This window comes from Asterias rubens, chromosome 2 (assembly GCF_902459465.1).
Source record: "Asterias rubens chromosome 2, eAstRub1.3, whole genome shotgun sequence".
NCBI classification, from domain to species: Eukaryota; Metazoa; Echinodermata; class Asteroidea; order Forcipulatida; family Asteriidae; genus Asterias; species Asterias rubens.
In genome coordinates, this window is record NC_047063.1 from 13,439,465 (window position 1) to 13,455,746 (window position 16,282).

Below are 16,282 nucleotides of genomic sequence, written 5' to 3' on the forward strand. Positions count from 1 at the left end.
GAGTGTCGAATCCGCCATTAAACTTTGATATTCGGATGCAGGGATATGCCAGGAAGTTCAGGAGTTATGGTCAAACTCATAACTTGGAGCAAACTTGTATGCCAACCATTTTCGGCAACCCGCCCCTTGCGTTTTCAAACATTGGTCACTGACACAAAACAAATAATGAACTTGTAGCCCTCGAGTAGGTCTTCGAATACAGTTTTTTTTCTTCAACTTGATACAAAAAAAAGTTTTGGTTAATCCAATACCAAACCCTAAACTTTACAATTAAAATGAGTGTACTCTTCACTATCAATACATCATCTCACCGACTATTTTATTATTAACAACATTCTCGCTCAAAAGACAACACTATACGTTAATTAATAAGGAGTGCCAGGCAAAATTAGTTGATAACAAACAAACAACCGCGCGCACTCACTGCGAAAACATACTACGTACATACATACTAATAATGTAATCATTTATACAATGCTACAAAAAGGATCTCTTTACATAGTGACTGGGATGTGGGATGATATGTTTCCTAAGTGTTGTTTGACAATGAAAGATGTCCATGAATTCATGGCTGAATGAGCTCAAGAATGGTCATTGTTTCTTTCGATGTGTTGAAGTGATGAAAAGAGGACAAAATTACATGTATGTAAACATCCCTTTGCCAACATTTCTGTGCTATTTTGCCTGATTAAAAATGTTCTTAGTTTATATTATACCCTTCCCTGAAAGGACCAGTATTTTCCCCAACGATCAATACTTGGTGGAAGGATTTGTCCCACTGAAGGATTTGAAAGGCAAGATGATTCCTCACCGTAATAAGTATATAACAATTCATAAGTTTCGTAAACGTCTCTACAGACAACTACATTAAACAAACACCTGTATAGTCCTTATACATATGACATTCAAACAACACTTCATAATTGAGATTGGAATAATGTCAGTTCTTTTTACTATTGTTCTCCTTTCTGCTGTACCAATATTACCAATCTCTCTATGACTAAAATGTTAACGAAATTCATCTATTTACAATATGGCAAACTATAACAACCACAGTATATTGTAATCATTCAACCAGCGCATGATATTTTTGTTTGTATCGACTATAACATATTCGTGCTCTTTAAAAAAACAAATTAGTTGACTATTAAGTTTATTTTTAATAATCCATTATAGACAAGTGTATTATAGGCGAGTATTTAAAGTAGCCTCTATAAGCTGACAAAATCGGTCATCGAAGTTGCGAGATAATAATGAAAGAAAAATAACCCTTGTCACACGAAGTTGTGTGCGTTTGGATGGTTGATTTCGAGACCTCAAGTTTTAAATCTGAGGTCTCGAAATAAAATTCGTGGAAAATTACTTCGTTCTCGAAAACTATGTCACTTCAGATCGAGCCGTTTATCACAACGTTTTATACCATCAACCTCTCCCCATTACTCGTCACCAAGAAAAGGTTTATGCTAACAATTATTTTGAGTAATTACCAATAGTGTCCACTACCTTTAACTTTGGTTGTAACAATCCAAATCAGCTGTTGATCTTTTAATGTTATCAATACAGTTTTCTCAATAAACGACTTCATTTGAGAGGGAAACACAGAAGAACAACATTTCAACTATGGACTTCACATAAACTTTCAGACTATTAAACAATGATTTGTTGTATCTTAACCAAGCCTGCACTGGCCTGACCTTTAACCTAACATAATTTTTCTTCAAGCCGATTTACTGCCAGAATACCAACATGACTTAGCTGTGTCTTCCCGAATGTCCCGCATGACCTCTAGTGTGACCTCTTGTCGTTTCTTACTTGCAATGCGGATGTAACCTTTGATATCTCCACTGTCTTTGGTGAGGCGGATTTCTTTGCCAACGAAGGAACCTAATTGAGGAAGATAGTTTGCAAGAACTTTAACTTCAATCACCACGATAAACGATTTAGCTTTATACACATAAAATAATGGTATAAAAAGCACTAAAATTATTCAGTGAGAAATGTTGCATATAGCTGACCAAGTTGACAGAAATACCGCACGAGTTTGCCCATCGAACGAAAAGCATCACTTTATACAGCTTTGATTTAAGAAAAAGTAACGTTGGTTTTATTTTCAGCTGGTGTAATTTCCAATTATCAGTTAAAAAAACAGTTGAAATTTTAGTAAAATTGCATAACATTACTCTAATTTTGATGTTAGTATGTTTTACTCGTACTAAATTCTGTTCTGCTCTCTTCTTTGACACCGTATTATGATAACGTTGACTTACCAATCAAACCTCCTACAGAGTCATTAAACCCTTCACCACTGTCCGTGCTGAATCCCAAATAATCGGCTTTATCCTCTTGGTGGCGCCCTACATGCTTTGTCACAACGAGGCTGATGTTTGCACTTGGCTGGAGGGTCAGACGGGCACCATCTTGAGACACCGATATAACCAAACCGCCGTCTAACCGAATATGGTTGCCAACCCAAGGGACTGAGAATGTGCCATTTGCAGACGATATTTGTTTTGTGGAGACAACGATGTGTTGACTGCCAACTTTCACGAAGAGTTGTTCGATAATTAGCGGGGCGGGGCCATTCCCTGAGTGACTGTTCAACGCACTTGCTACTTGAGCCTTGACTTCCAAATCTGAAACACGAAAGAATTCAAGTAAGCTAAGGACTTTTACCAGTTTGTAAAGAATAGGAAACATCAACCGAAAGCTGTACGTATTTTGCTCAGCCAATTTTATCCTTTTCAACACGTTGACAAGAAAATAAACATTTATTTAAAATTCCACCGAATCTCAAGTAAAGATGGCCAGGTTGCAAACATTTTGTGGAACGAAAACATGCAATTTTGTACGCTAATGAATAACATTAACTCACCGTTAAAAGGATATGTCAGCAGAATCAGATTATCTCCAGGCACCGCGATGACATCAAAGCACATTGTGACGTTGGTCTGTCCATCACGCACCAAGAAATTAGCATTCTCGTCCACTATGGTGTGGAGAAAAAGGGTGAAAAGATTTGGAGACAAAGAAGAACTCTCTGTAATTTGAGGACTGCATGAGAGATGAGATCACCTTTCAAAAAGGTAATATTTGTAATAATAAACTTGATTTGTTTGCCTCACAGGATGACCTCCATAAAGTTGTTCGTATTGTGCTGCTTGATGAGTTAAATTGTTTGTTATGTTCTAAACCTTGATCTGTTACCGATATATCAGCCAAAATTCTGTACACCGCAGTCCCGATTACTTTCATCTTGTTCATGTATACCTTTTCTGAATGCATTCATCTCATTGCTTGCATTCTACCCGACTGCTTCAGAAGTAAACTATGTCTGTATTGTATTGTATTTTATGCAAACTCTCGAGAGATGGACCCCAGCTACTGTTGGCAAAAATTTGGCAATTTACGCATTTTCGTTTATAAATTTCAGTAAATAAATAGCTTTAAAGAAGGACAAAAATCCTTGTATTGACATGAGTCATTGCTTTAGACGAACATAATATTGTTTAATTTGGTTGGACGAAGACGGTTTAATGGTCGTCTTCTGTCAATTAGAAAAAGTCCCCGGTGATTGTCACTAAATCCGGTAAAATAATTGAGGGCGCTGTCATTTCTACCCAATACGGAGGACAGAATATCCGGGGTGGGTGGAGGGGTGGAAGGGGGGGGGGGTGGGGACACCACAGAATGTCCTGCTAGCTGCTACCTAGCCTATACACCATACTAACATACTCACCTCTTGTCGAAGCTGGGAGCGTGGTGCGTGTTATATGCGTAGTTGGAACCGTTGTATGCGTAGTTGGAACCGTTGTAGTCGTTGTACGCATCATCATTGTAGGCATGAAGACACTGTGTGTTCCTGTGAAGAAAAAACAACAATACATCATACCTTGATTATAATCATTGTAAGTTGATTTTGTATTAATATTTAGTTCACTGTCTAAATTTCATTTATTTTCTTCTTTCTATAATGAGTTTCAAAAGGAGATAACACTGATACAAACGCCACGGTCAGTATACAAATGGTTATATACGTAGAAAAACACTTTGAAATGTTGCGCCCCTGGGGGATTACAAAACCTAAATTCTTCTCTCCCGAGTTAGTATTTCACAATTCACTATTCCCTGGAAAAAAAAAAGTACATTCAAGTTTATTAGGTCGCAGAGATCGTTAAATTTTACAAACCAACAAGAAGCCATAAAGGCTTGTTTTGAAATGCCTGACAAAATAATACAAAACGAAAGACATGACGGAAAAAAAACCTCTCGAATGATAGCGAATGGTGGGAAAGTAAGAAAGACAAAACAAAAGGATTCAGAACAAAAGAGACAAGCAACAAACTTACAATTTAAAGAGGATGTAAACAATAAGATGATAATGAAACGACAATAAAAAACGAGGAAGGAGTTTTGAAGATGACGAACGGAACAGTATCAAAGGAACTTATTTATAAAATCAAGAAGAAATTCAAGTTACTTACGCCGTGGTCTAGACGTAGGCAACACAGGACGGTGGCGTCGCGGTGTCGAAACAGGGATCCCCCGACTAATTGAGCCGTAATTTTTTTGTCTGTAGGGCCGACCGATTGGGCCTAGCAATGCAAACAAATTGAGGAAGACACATGATGAAAACAAGATCAACAAATGAACAAGTCTCTCACCGTGCTTGTCAGTCAAAGACGTCTTGCGAACAAGAAATGGTTTTTTTTGTGTTGAAATTTGGAACTCGAGGAAACATTTTCTATCTGTTTATCAATTTTCTTTCCATTTAAAATTGAAACGTGATGGTCGTTCATTTTTTAAGTAATATTTCACTTCAAACTTTAATAGCATTCACAAATCGTGTATTGCTTTTACCTGGCATCGTTTGCTTTAACTTTTACTTCCAGTTAAAGATTTCTGTGTAATGTTTAGTACTTACATATGAACTTTAACACTTTTATGGGCACTCTTTTTTGATGACAGTTTTGTTTCCACTTTTGCCTTTCACTGGACGGTCTTTGCTTGTTATAAGAGTTATTGTGTTGTGCGAAGAATAAATAAAATAAATAAAATTCCTTGTAGTGCGCAGACGAGTATATTTATATAGGAAACTGCGCAATATAAATGTCCGTTTTATTATTATTATTATTATTATTATTATTATTATTATTATTATTATTATTATTATTATTATTATTATTATTATCATTATAAAATAAATAAACTCACCGGGTTGCAAAAAATGTCTCCCCTGTGATGATACTTGTTGTATGCTTGGTAATTGATCCTGGTAATTTTCGTCCTGAATTCTAATTGGCCCTGACCCGAAACAAAAACGTTAAGAAAATCCATCAACAAATAAAATAGTATATCATTACTGAGAATAAATATAATGAGAAATCATTTTAAAAGGTTAATATTAAACAGAGCAAACATTGAGAACGATCTAAGACAACCAGAAGTAATTCATTCCTGGAATTTAGGCCGTTTTCGGATTAGCGGCTACAGCCACGGCTACGGCTAGGTCTCCACGTCATCATGCGTTTAAGTGTGGTTCGTACTTAGCAACACCTTTAGCAACAGCCAATAGCCGTACCCGTATGTCCTCGCTTCGATACTTACCTCCATCAATCATAGGTTCTTCGTCTGGTTTCACCACCACCAATGACGTCAGTGGCGTCACAAAGTGATACTTGAGAGACAGCTCTAGCGCCCTCTCCGTCAGGTTTGCCTTCTCGGCGTCGCCGTCGGCTGCACTACGCTTGCGTAGAAGTTCCTTAATGGTCAAGAATGCCCACAATCTCTGCGCAAAGTCGTCAACGGATCGTGGACTCAACATACCCTCCGTCTCATTCTGCACGAGAAAAATCATTCGTTCCAAATTAATTAATTTACAACGAGGACTTCTATAGCGTCTTTCCAACTATAGTTATCATGGCGCTCAGCAATAAGATGCCATGAAAAACAAATGCATTTGAAGGCGGTGGACACTATCGGTCAAAATAATTATCATCATAAAACCTTTCTTGATTACGAGTAATGGGGAGAGGTTGATAGTTTAAAACATTGTGAGAAACAGCTCCCTCTGAAGTGACGTAGTATTCGAGAAAGAAGTAATTTTCCACGAATTTTAGTTCGAGACCTCAGATTTAGAATATGAGGTATCGAAATCAATTATCAGAAAGCACGCAATTTTGTGAGACAAGGGTGTTGTTTCTTTCATTACTTTCTCGCAACTTCGACGACCGATTGAGCTATAATTTTCACAGGTTTGTTATTTTATGCATATGTTGAAATACACCAACTATGAAGACTAGTCTTTGACAATTACCAATAGTGTCCACTGACTTTAAAGATTTACTTAGAAACATGTGACGAAACAGTGCCCATTGATCTGATGTGCTCAATTGCCATTTTTTATATAGGGCTATATTGATTTCAATGTAAAAAAAAATGCGGGAGTGTAACTACCACAAAATGATGTTTTGATTTAAATTCTGGGTACCTTTTTAATTTCCCGGGTCACAGTGACCTACACAAGGGTCAGCCCCACTAGGACATGAGATACGGCCTAGCCCCTCATGTTATCCATGTAAACTTATTTTATCTGATCCCATGACCGGAATCAAGCCACTGGTTTAACAAGCAGTGTATAATTGTTAGGCGAGATGTATTAGAATTGTGTAAGTACACTTCTTACACCTACCTTGACTTCAGTTTCGGTTTCAAGTATAATTTCATCTTCCCAGGATGTAGCAAGGACTGTGCAGATAATCCTCACCGGTTCTGGCGAAACTTCACCATCGGTATCATCGAGCAGAGTAGTTAACTTGCCTGCCACAACCAACTCAGTGCCGTCAAAGTACACAGGGAACTCGCTCTGGGAAATGCTGTTGACCTGGATAGCGTTGTTGGTGTTTTCGTACTTGATGACAACATTAGTCAACAAAGGGGTGGCTACCTCGTCGAAGAACCCCACCAGCTGCAGCCCTGCGTCGGCATCCTCGTAGATCTTCCTGGCGAGACCGCGATTCTGAAGGGAGAGCTTTTCCAGGAAGGAGAAATCCACATTGTTGCCGAAACCGAGGCAGAACAGGGAAAATCTCCCTTCCATTCTCGATTTGATGTCTGAAACGATGCCGTCAGTGTGTGTGATTCGACCGGAGGTTGGCTGCCCGTCAGTCAACATGATGATGAGTGGGAAAGCACCGTCAGACCCGAGCTCGTTACGTTTGAAGTCTTCCAACATATCAATACCTGCTACGATCCCTCCATGTAAGTCAGTTCCTGTATAGAATAAACAACACAATAATTCACATTCAAATTTACAACAACAAACTAGCCCGATACCATTTAATATTGGACAGACGACACTGTAGTCAATGAAACGTTTAACACTTTCACATTATTATTGTGGTATTGAATTTACAAACCTGACTTGTTGGTAGTTACTTATTCACCAATAACACAAACAGGCAGAGGGTTGTGGATTAAAACAAAGAACTTGAGCGTTGTTCAAAGTGCACAAAGAACGACCAGTACTATTTTTTACTAAAGGAATCTTGCTTTTGATAAATGTGTACGAATATAAATGAGCCTAAACTGTAAAATTAAGCGCAAAATCAATCCCAAGCTTGAACACTTTCAGTTTTCTGTGTACACCCGTATACCACGTCGTTCCAAATGTTACACCACAATACTAAGCTTAATGCTGCAGCCTTGGGATGTTTTTTTGCACAGTAAGGTGATCACTACTAAGCCCGTTCACAATAATATATTGCCCGGGGAAACCCTGCCGAATAATGCCTCCTAACCCCTCCCAGTGGGCATACCCTGGAGAACAATTTACCCGGCTGCTCTGGAGTAGGGGGCAACCCCCCTGGGATGAGGGACATTTGCTGGTACAGTGTGAAAGTACGCACGGGTAACTGCGGGGGTAAAACAACCCCCTGGGCCTCATAAAGGGGTGTGTTCCGCGCAGAAAAGTGACTGATAAAGAAAAATCTACTAACCTCCGTTTGCTCTCAGTTGACTTATCTTTCCCTTGGCTAACTCGATGTTATCTTTATTCGCTGACATCATGGTCTCACGCCAAACTGTGGTCTGAGACGCAAACGTTATCAATCCGAAGTTGTCTTGCTCGCGCAATTCCGTCAGGATTTTCCCCATTGCTTCTTTCGTTTGCCGTATCTTGGTACCACTCATGGATCCGCTGGTGTCCAGAACGAAGACCACATTTTTACTAACTGGACGTAATCCAGCAGGGGAGAAGTGGTGCACGAAATAGCCGTTGACAATCTGTTTAAAAATAGCACGGTAAAACAAAACAAACTTTTACGTAAAGTTCAATATTAATTTGTGTTAGATTGGGCCTAACTCTACAAGTTTTTTAAAGTTCTTTTGTTGTTGTTGTTTGTGCTGAACGTAACTGCGACTTTCAGATTAGCACAGGTTGAGTTGACCTAAGGAACAAAATTTGAAAAAGATAATAACTATGATTTTTATTATTTTTTATTTCAATATTTTCAGAAACAAACCTCAATTTTGCCAGCATTTTCTCCATGGATGACGTCATATCTCACTATAAATTTACCCAGCACGCCATCGGATGCGAGGAGCTCTTGTTCCTCAGTGGTTGGGTGAAACTGCACGTGGACACGGTCACGTTGAAGTTGTTTCATCTCTGCCCATTGAGGGCGCACTATAACCTTCTCATAGTCTGTCGAGCTGGGCCGCTCCAAAAAGAAATCCATTTTACCTTCGTCGATGCCCTGAGGTTCTTCGATGTGAACGTTGACAATGAGATGCTTTACAAGCTGAAACCAATAATAACAAGATTATTACCATGGAGCTCGATGATGCCTACTCGGTCCTAGCTCGCCCTGTTTGGAGCCCAGGCAACGGCCCTAACTTGGTGCAGGGATAGCCTCAAATCCCGCAGAGCACGGCAAAGTATGAAGTTACAGGTACGTTAATATGACTTTCTTGGGCATAAAACAAGAGCGTTGCCTTTTTATTTTTTTTATTTTTACACGCTGCACACTTAACCTTACATTATTGAATGTACAGTGTAACTGTATAAATTCCAACTGTGTCATGATGGTGAAATACAACCTAGTTGAAGTCGTCGAAAAAGGTTTAAAGGCAGAGTATACTTAAAGACCAGGATTCTCACTCGATGTATCCCAACACTTGCATAAGATAACAAACTTGTGAAAATTTGCGCTCAATCGGTCATCAAGAAAGTAAAGAAAGGAAAAAAACAAGAAAGTTGTTGTGCATAGAATGTTAATAGGATGTTTAAAAATCCTTTCTGTCGGCCTTGGAATATATGGTATCTTGGGATTTTACCTGGCGAGGTGAAATCGAAATGGCGTTTTCGAAATAGCCATTGTGGCGCTTTAGCAGCTCCTCGTAGGTCAGATTGAATGAAAGGGCGCCCTCGGCGGCAACGTTGATGGACACCGTAAAGTCATTCCTCTTTTCCGACCTATACCAAAATAGCCAAATAATAATAATTCAGTCAATTAGTGACGTGTATAGTTTTGTGCCTACCCCAGAAGAAAGGTAATACATTATGTATACGCTCTCTATGCGGCGCCTTCTGGAAAAAAAGGAAAAAAAAAAAAAAAAAAAAAAAAAAAGGGAAACAGATAAAGGTGCTCCAAAGGGAAAGTCTAAAGACCGGGATGCTCTACAAGAAAGTTTGTGTACAAAGTCTGAGGGGAAATCTTAAGTGCAGGCACAATGGAAAGAAACAAAATATGTCTCCACAGGGATGCATAATTTGAGAACAAGTGAGGAGGTATACACATTTAAACAATAGAGGACAATAGGGTTCACGGTTCACGGTTCAGGAAAGGTCCACAGTTGGAAAACGTGTCAAAACCAATAGGAGCCTTTGCAACAAAGTTAGAGTTTAAACACAAGAGGGACGAAGAGGTCCATGTGATTGCAGGCGTATACAATATTGTGTGTGTTTCTAAATGTATGACCAAGCTCTGTGGCAGACAGCTGAAATGTAGTATTAAAGTTAATGGAAACAATTCGCTACTTGTACTCACGTCTGTGACACATGCCCAGTTGTCTGTCCCTGTTGCTTGGCTTGCTCGTAAGCCGCCTTCGCCTTCTCTTTCTCGTCAACCCTGGAACGGTACACTTTCCCCTCTGTCTCACTGTTGGATGAAAGTGGAAGACTGTTTATAACTTGGCCCATTATATATAATTATATCCAATATCTTTCTGGAACACACAAAAAATCACATGCGCATTTTTTATAATACATTTTCATCTCCTTGAATGTCCCTTTAAGTACTGAAGTTAGTTTCATGTCTTGAACTCACATCAGAAATCCCGAGATGAACGCCTCTTTAGGGAGCTCGATGTAAAAGTTGACCTCTTGACCCTGACTCGCTGGGTTGGTCACGTGACATGTCACAACTGTCTTGGCGAAGCGGGCTGTTATGGTTGACGTCACGCGCAGACCCCTCAATCTCAGAGCAGTGTCGGTGTCGGTTGAGCTTTTACCATCAGTGCCTTTGCCAGCAGTTTCAACCTGATCAGAAAAAAACAACGTCAACACTTTTCTTGGAAAGGGCGAATTTTAAACAGTTCGTTTTAGTTGTTTGTAGTCATTTCTTAAGGTTTCATTTAGGTAACAACTGGTCTGGCCAAATTCACTATATTTTGTTGGTGGGCTAAAGATTCGAAATCTACAGTATAATTCTTAAAGACAGAGTATTTCGGTTTAGAACATTTCCGTTTAGGAATCGAATCTAGTGTTTTGATCCCATGTAAAAGTAGATACAGGAAGAATTGATCACTTTTTACTATGAAAACACAATCTAAGAAACTTTATTAACAGTAACGCTTGTCATGTTCATTATTGTAGGGCATACACACTGATTATTCTCACATAATCAAATAACTTTCGAAGTTTTTATTTTTTATTTTTTTTCCTTTAAAAGGCACTTCTTTATGACAGACACGTTTGGTAGTTGCCAATTCTATCAAGCCTGTGAGAAGTGGGTGATCAATTGGTTTTCGAAGTTGCAAGAAAATGACGAAAGAAGAACACCTTCGTTGTAAACTCCTTAGTGCGCTTTCAGGTAGAAATTAAAGGCTTCCGCTGGAGTCTTTTTAGTGACAAATTGGCCTTTTTCTAAAACAAAAACAACATTTCAACAGCTTTACATTGCCCGTTACAATGTATTTTTGTTTTGCTTACAATTATTTGGAATAATTTTTTATTATAAAAACTGTCCAGTGCCTCATCACGGACAGTTTTCACCATAGAGGTATAAAAGGACCCACCTTGTCCGCCTTGGGTGTTGGCCTCGTCCTGGTACCCATTGTGGTGTGTCTCTTGGTACCCAATGTGGTCCCCACCGTGCCCAGTGTGGTTGGGCTCATCGTGGGAATCAAACTGGGAGGCCTCCTCGTATCTCTTCTTTCACGCTAATAACAATTTCAAAGAATAAAAAATGCTGCAGAGTTTAAATGCAATTTTTATCTGTCATATTATTATTAAGCCCTTTTCAAAAACACGACTTCGGCTTTTGGATTCGGCTTCAAGCTCCATGTACGCGTCTGGAGCCCTGAATGCCAACGCAAATCAAGCGCGATTTTTTTTTTCAAAACAACCGCGGGGCCAGGCTAGCCAGAGCCGAATCCAAAGCAGAAGTCGTGGTTTCGAAAAGGGCCTTATTTTCACGTTTTTACTTAATGTTTACACACTTTCTGAGACAAGCTTTAAATGCCAACGTTTTGCGTTAAAAAAACACACCTAAAACTATAAACATTCAGAACTACAGTATATAATGAACACATCATGTGGATTTAATCTCTAAGCATTGAGGCACTCATGAAACAACAGAAGATCTATTTTTCAGTACAGAGGCACATCGAATAAAGCACCCCACGTGAATGGTCATTTTTAACTAGTCCTTTCATGTAAATCATGTTCTACTTTTGCAATATATTTCCAACCAAATCCATGAAAAAAAAAAAACGCCTTTTATAGCCCAGAGCGTACAATCTGCACACAAAATGTCCCCTTACACTCCTATTTTTCCACCTAACAGATTCAATTGTTTACACCCACAGAAGCTCCACATGGATGAGGCTCACGCTCCGGTTCAGAATGAGCTTCTTTCAACAAACATACTCAACATTTGTCCCTCTACGTTTTGGTCAACAGTTCGAAAGTATTTACCGGGACAAACTCCTCCAATTCCTTCATGACCGCCAGGAACGACGGGCTGCCGAGGGCCGCAGGGGCTGCTGAGGACCCGGTGATACTGTAGAGCAGCCCGGTGGCAATCACTGCCGTTAACAACGTCAGCATGGACGCCATGTTTCGTCTTGACCGGCACCTGGCAATAACAAATCCCGTTGACAGAAATTATTGGCTGTGGCTCCTCAGGTTTACAAAAATAACGGAAGTTGGACATCAGTGCAATTCGAGACAGGTTTTGGTAAGAATTTTATTCCACCTATAATATGCAACTTTCTAATTGCAGAAAACAAAAAGGAAATGGCCCGTCACACTTAACGTTGTTGTAAAGTGTTTTTCTATGACACTGTTTTGAAAAGAAAACAAAAAGAAAACAGCTGATCAGCTGAAAAGTTCCATGCCTGTATACATACACCGTGGTCCAGTGGTAATAACTGCGTGACTTGGAATTACAGGAATTACCAGATTGCGGGTTCGAACCCCCAATCACAGTACACAGTACACACGGTGTGCAAACACGTGCATTGTTTTTTCAGTAGACTTTCAAAAGTCTCCACACGTGTTATCTTTGCTGCACCAGCAAGCGCATTACACGCAAACATTATTGAGCCGTACCACTATAAACGAAGCAAGGAATGAGGCAAGTTTATACATCTGTCGCTGCTGCTGCATGCATGCGCGATGCCAGCTAGGAAGACAACAAGCCGTAAATTGGGCCAGCTGCTGGACGGCAATTTTTATTGTTTAGGTGCCGGTGTTTCATGAACGACGTGTGAGGATCCGCGATAATAACAATTACAAAGGTAAACTTACATTGTCTGACTAGAGAAGAGGGATTAGAGAAATCCAAATGTATACATGTACCCCCAAAAACCTACCCCCCGAATTTTATAGCAAATTCACATCGAACTCGGAGACCACAATTTTTAAAGGAAAAAAAAACCGGAATTCCGGTTTAAACCGGAAGATTCTCATGCCTGAACTAATGGTTTCATAACAATTATAATACGTATACCATAGCCAATGTTTGTATAATAATTATAAGAGAGATTGGCTGTTTGCCAGCTTGGAGTTTATACCCTGTGGAAGTTTGCCGAGTTCATTTGATGGGAAGTTCATCTAAACAAACATCCTGAAAAAATTGTCTATAGTGGCAAGGAAATAGCAAAGTAAACTTGACCCCATTGTTTAAACCGAATGCAGAAATCCCCATATAAATGTTCACAAACATTATTCACTTAAACATGAACAAAATCTGATAAAATGCTGACACTTTAATCAAAGAGCATTTCCTTGCTCTGGTTTTATGGATACAAATTAGTTAGTTATCACATTTCTTGTATTACGACAACTGCTCGTGTTAATGTGATTATATTGGACTCAATTGTTTACTATTTTGGGGTTCTCTGTTTCTTTCCCAACATACATTCAACGTCATTTAATTACTTAAAATTAATTTCTTCATGGTGTTGTTTTGATTCATAAATCGGGCGCGTGGTCATAATCATATGACGAATAAATAGTTCGGTTGCTTTCACATGATTGATCCTCTAAGAATTCATCATCTAAAATCCAAAACCAGGGGCTGATATTTTTTTACAAGCAGACACAATTGATATATTATCGTGATGGATGATCATTGAACATAACTCCATTAATGAACTAGTATAGCAACAAAGAGTAGTCTTTGTTGTCTTTACTGGTTAACCGTTTGGAGGTTTAGCAAAATTTGTCACTAAATTTTGCTTAGAAGTGCCAAAATAGTCGTAGGCAGCAGAGTGTTTAAGTTTTGTGTGATCAACTGGTAATTGGTAGTGGAAAACAGACACGTTTTCAGCATGTAAACATTTTTCGTTAGTGTTGGTTGTAACAAACGTTTTCTCGAATATGACTTGACTTCAAGAACAATATTTGACAGAAAAATGTGTGATTTTCAAGACCGGTAAGCCTTTTTTAAAGACTAAAATTAAACAATGATGTTTAAAACTTCCGAATAAAGTATTCACCATACGAACTTACACATGAATTTTTGCACGGAGGCAACCCATGGTCATAGGAACATTTTGGTAACACACGAGTCCCTTTTAAAACAACGTTTTAAGTGCATGAACATATCTCTTTGATGATTTCTGGACCTGTAAATTGCCTTTAATTGTGTGACATGGCCCTAGCAAAAAGAAAAAAGACAAAAAAAGACAACAAATAACAAGCATACAATTAAAACCACCCCAATACACCATTAGACGATCAATCCAATAAATATAACTTACCTTTTTAATGCCGATGAGGTAGGAAGTAGATGCACGAACTCGTTGAGCAATGTGTACTATCGAAATAATAATCTTGACACAAAACTAGACCCTGTCTCTTTGCTCCTTCACTGAGTGCCCCAGATGACCAGAGTGACTTAAACCAGAGAAATAGTTTCCTTTATATAACCCTTCTCTCTTCCTTGTACCACGTTTTCTTTTCCAAGTGGCGGCAAGGTGTCTGATCTTTCGATTGTGCCTGAAGAAAACAAAACAAAAAAACTGATCAACAGCCCACTCAATCACCGGATTTTCCTAGAAACTTCCGCATCAAGCGACCATTCGTCCGTGGTGCCACACTGTTGTGCCACCCCGTGTCAGTCAGCGTCTTCCCCCGTAGACTTTACTCGAGTCACTTCGCATCCTAAACGATCTTCTACTTGGTCAGTGTTGGCTGTAGGTGCCTTGAAAAAATACCACTCCATACACTTGGTAACCCTCTGCGCCTGCTGCATCGGTTTAACAGCAGCTGCTAGGTGAATTAGTGACCTACGCTCCTGCATAAGACGTGGTCTCCCGCCATTGTTTACTTCTGGATGTTGTTATTCTATAGCCGCTCGTGAAAATGATAACTTGGTGTCAGTTGATGTTTATCACAAATGAAATGTGTCTCTTGTAAACAGTTTTAGAAAAGAGGAATTTCAAACAATCGTTGTTCAAGGATACTGTGTTTATGAGTTTCAGATTGAACCCCCCCCAAAAAAAAAAACCCAAAATGCATGGAGGTTACAGTATGTGTGGAAATGATGCAATATTTCCCAGAGCCAAGAATGTTGTCCTTGATTGAAGAGTTGGTGACGAATCTCTCCCAGTGTGTACTAGACTCCCTGTCTCATATGATTATTACCCCCACCCCACCCCCGTAGCTTGACCCATTATATCCGTACAAAAGGGTAATTGAAAAACCCTTCGTACCAGTCATCATAACTTTCTTCCACTATGTGCTTTTTTTTAAAGAGCCTCCATCCCAAACTTCACTGGAACTTTAAATAAACTTTAAAACAATAATTATCCTGTGGCTAAGCTCTTTTTCCATATTTTTGTGATTGTGGACGTATATTCTTCTGGGAAGGTACATGTTTGGTAATTACTCAAAACAAATATTAACTTAAAAACTGACTCGGTAACAAGCATTGGAGAGCTGCTGATAGTCTATAACATTGTGAGAAACGGATCCCACTGAAGTAGCATAGATTTTGAAATAGAGGTAATTTCTCACTAAAATAATAAAAGACTTCTAGATAGAAGTCTTTTATTCCCATCTGAAAGCACACAAATTCGTCCAAAAAGGGTGTTTTTTCTTTCATCATTTTCTCCCAACTCCGATGACCAATTGAGCTCAAATTTTCACAGGTTTGTAATTTTATGCATATGTTGAGATACACCAAGTGAGAACACTGGTATTTGACAATTACCAAAAGTGTACCTTCCCTTTAAGTGTATTTCCTGTCTTTAAATGGGCGTTCTTGTAAGGAGCATGGTTTTCTTTTAAACTTTTTTATTTTGTATAGTGTTGATGCCTTTACTTCTTAAAAATGATACACCTTTTGCCTTGGGGCTGTGTTTTTCACTTTAGAGCAAACAGACAAATCTTTCTCCGGAAGACGATCAAAGACTATTGATCGAAACCAACGGTTCTTTTCTTTTAGAGATTATCATTACATCGTGTTACCGCAAAATATTACTTTATCGTATTTTAACCGTGCAGAGTTCCAAATCCTACTCAAGTGCAAACCTTTGCATGACATCAACATTA

At 39.0% G+C, this 16,282-nt stretch overlaps 1 protein-coding gene across 2 annotated transcripts; it reads right to left on the reverse strand.

The window, feature by feature from the left end:
• Positions 1-1,548: 1,548 nt before the first annotated feature.
• Positions 1,549-14,862, reverse strand: LOC117304977 (inter-alpha-trypsin inhibitor heavy chain H4-like). Of its 2 annotated transcripts, XM_033789651.1 has the most exons (17): positions 14,488-14,862; positions 12,197-12,356; positions 11,296-11,439; positions 10,326-10,537; positions 10,047-10,157; positions 9,334-9,472; positions 8,520-8,798; positions 7,995-8,280; positions 6,689-7,269; positions 5,605-5,836; positions 5,212-5,301; positions 4,530-4,592; positions 4,482-4,499; positions 3,737-3,859; positions 2,873-2,986; positions 2,268-2,633; positions 1,549-1,884 (listed from the first exon to the last, which is right to left on the reverse strand). In XM_033789651.1, exons 2-17 carry the CDS (start codon positions 12,335-12,337, stop codon positions 1,718-1,720), a joined length of 3,066 nt encoding a protein of 1,021 aa, XP_033645542.1. In that variant the 5' UTR covers positions 12,338-12,356; positions 14,488-14,862; the 3' UTR covers positions 1,549-1,717. The 2 variants fall into 2 exon arrangements, with proteins under 2 accessions (XP_033645542.1, XP_033645534.1); XM_033789643.1 differs by having other exon boundaries at positions 4,482-4,592; positions 14,488-14,861.
• Positions 14,863-16,282: the final 1,420 nt, after the last annotated feature.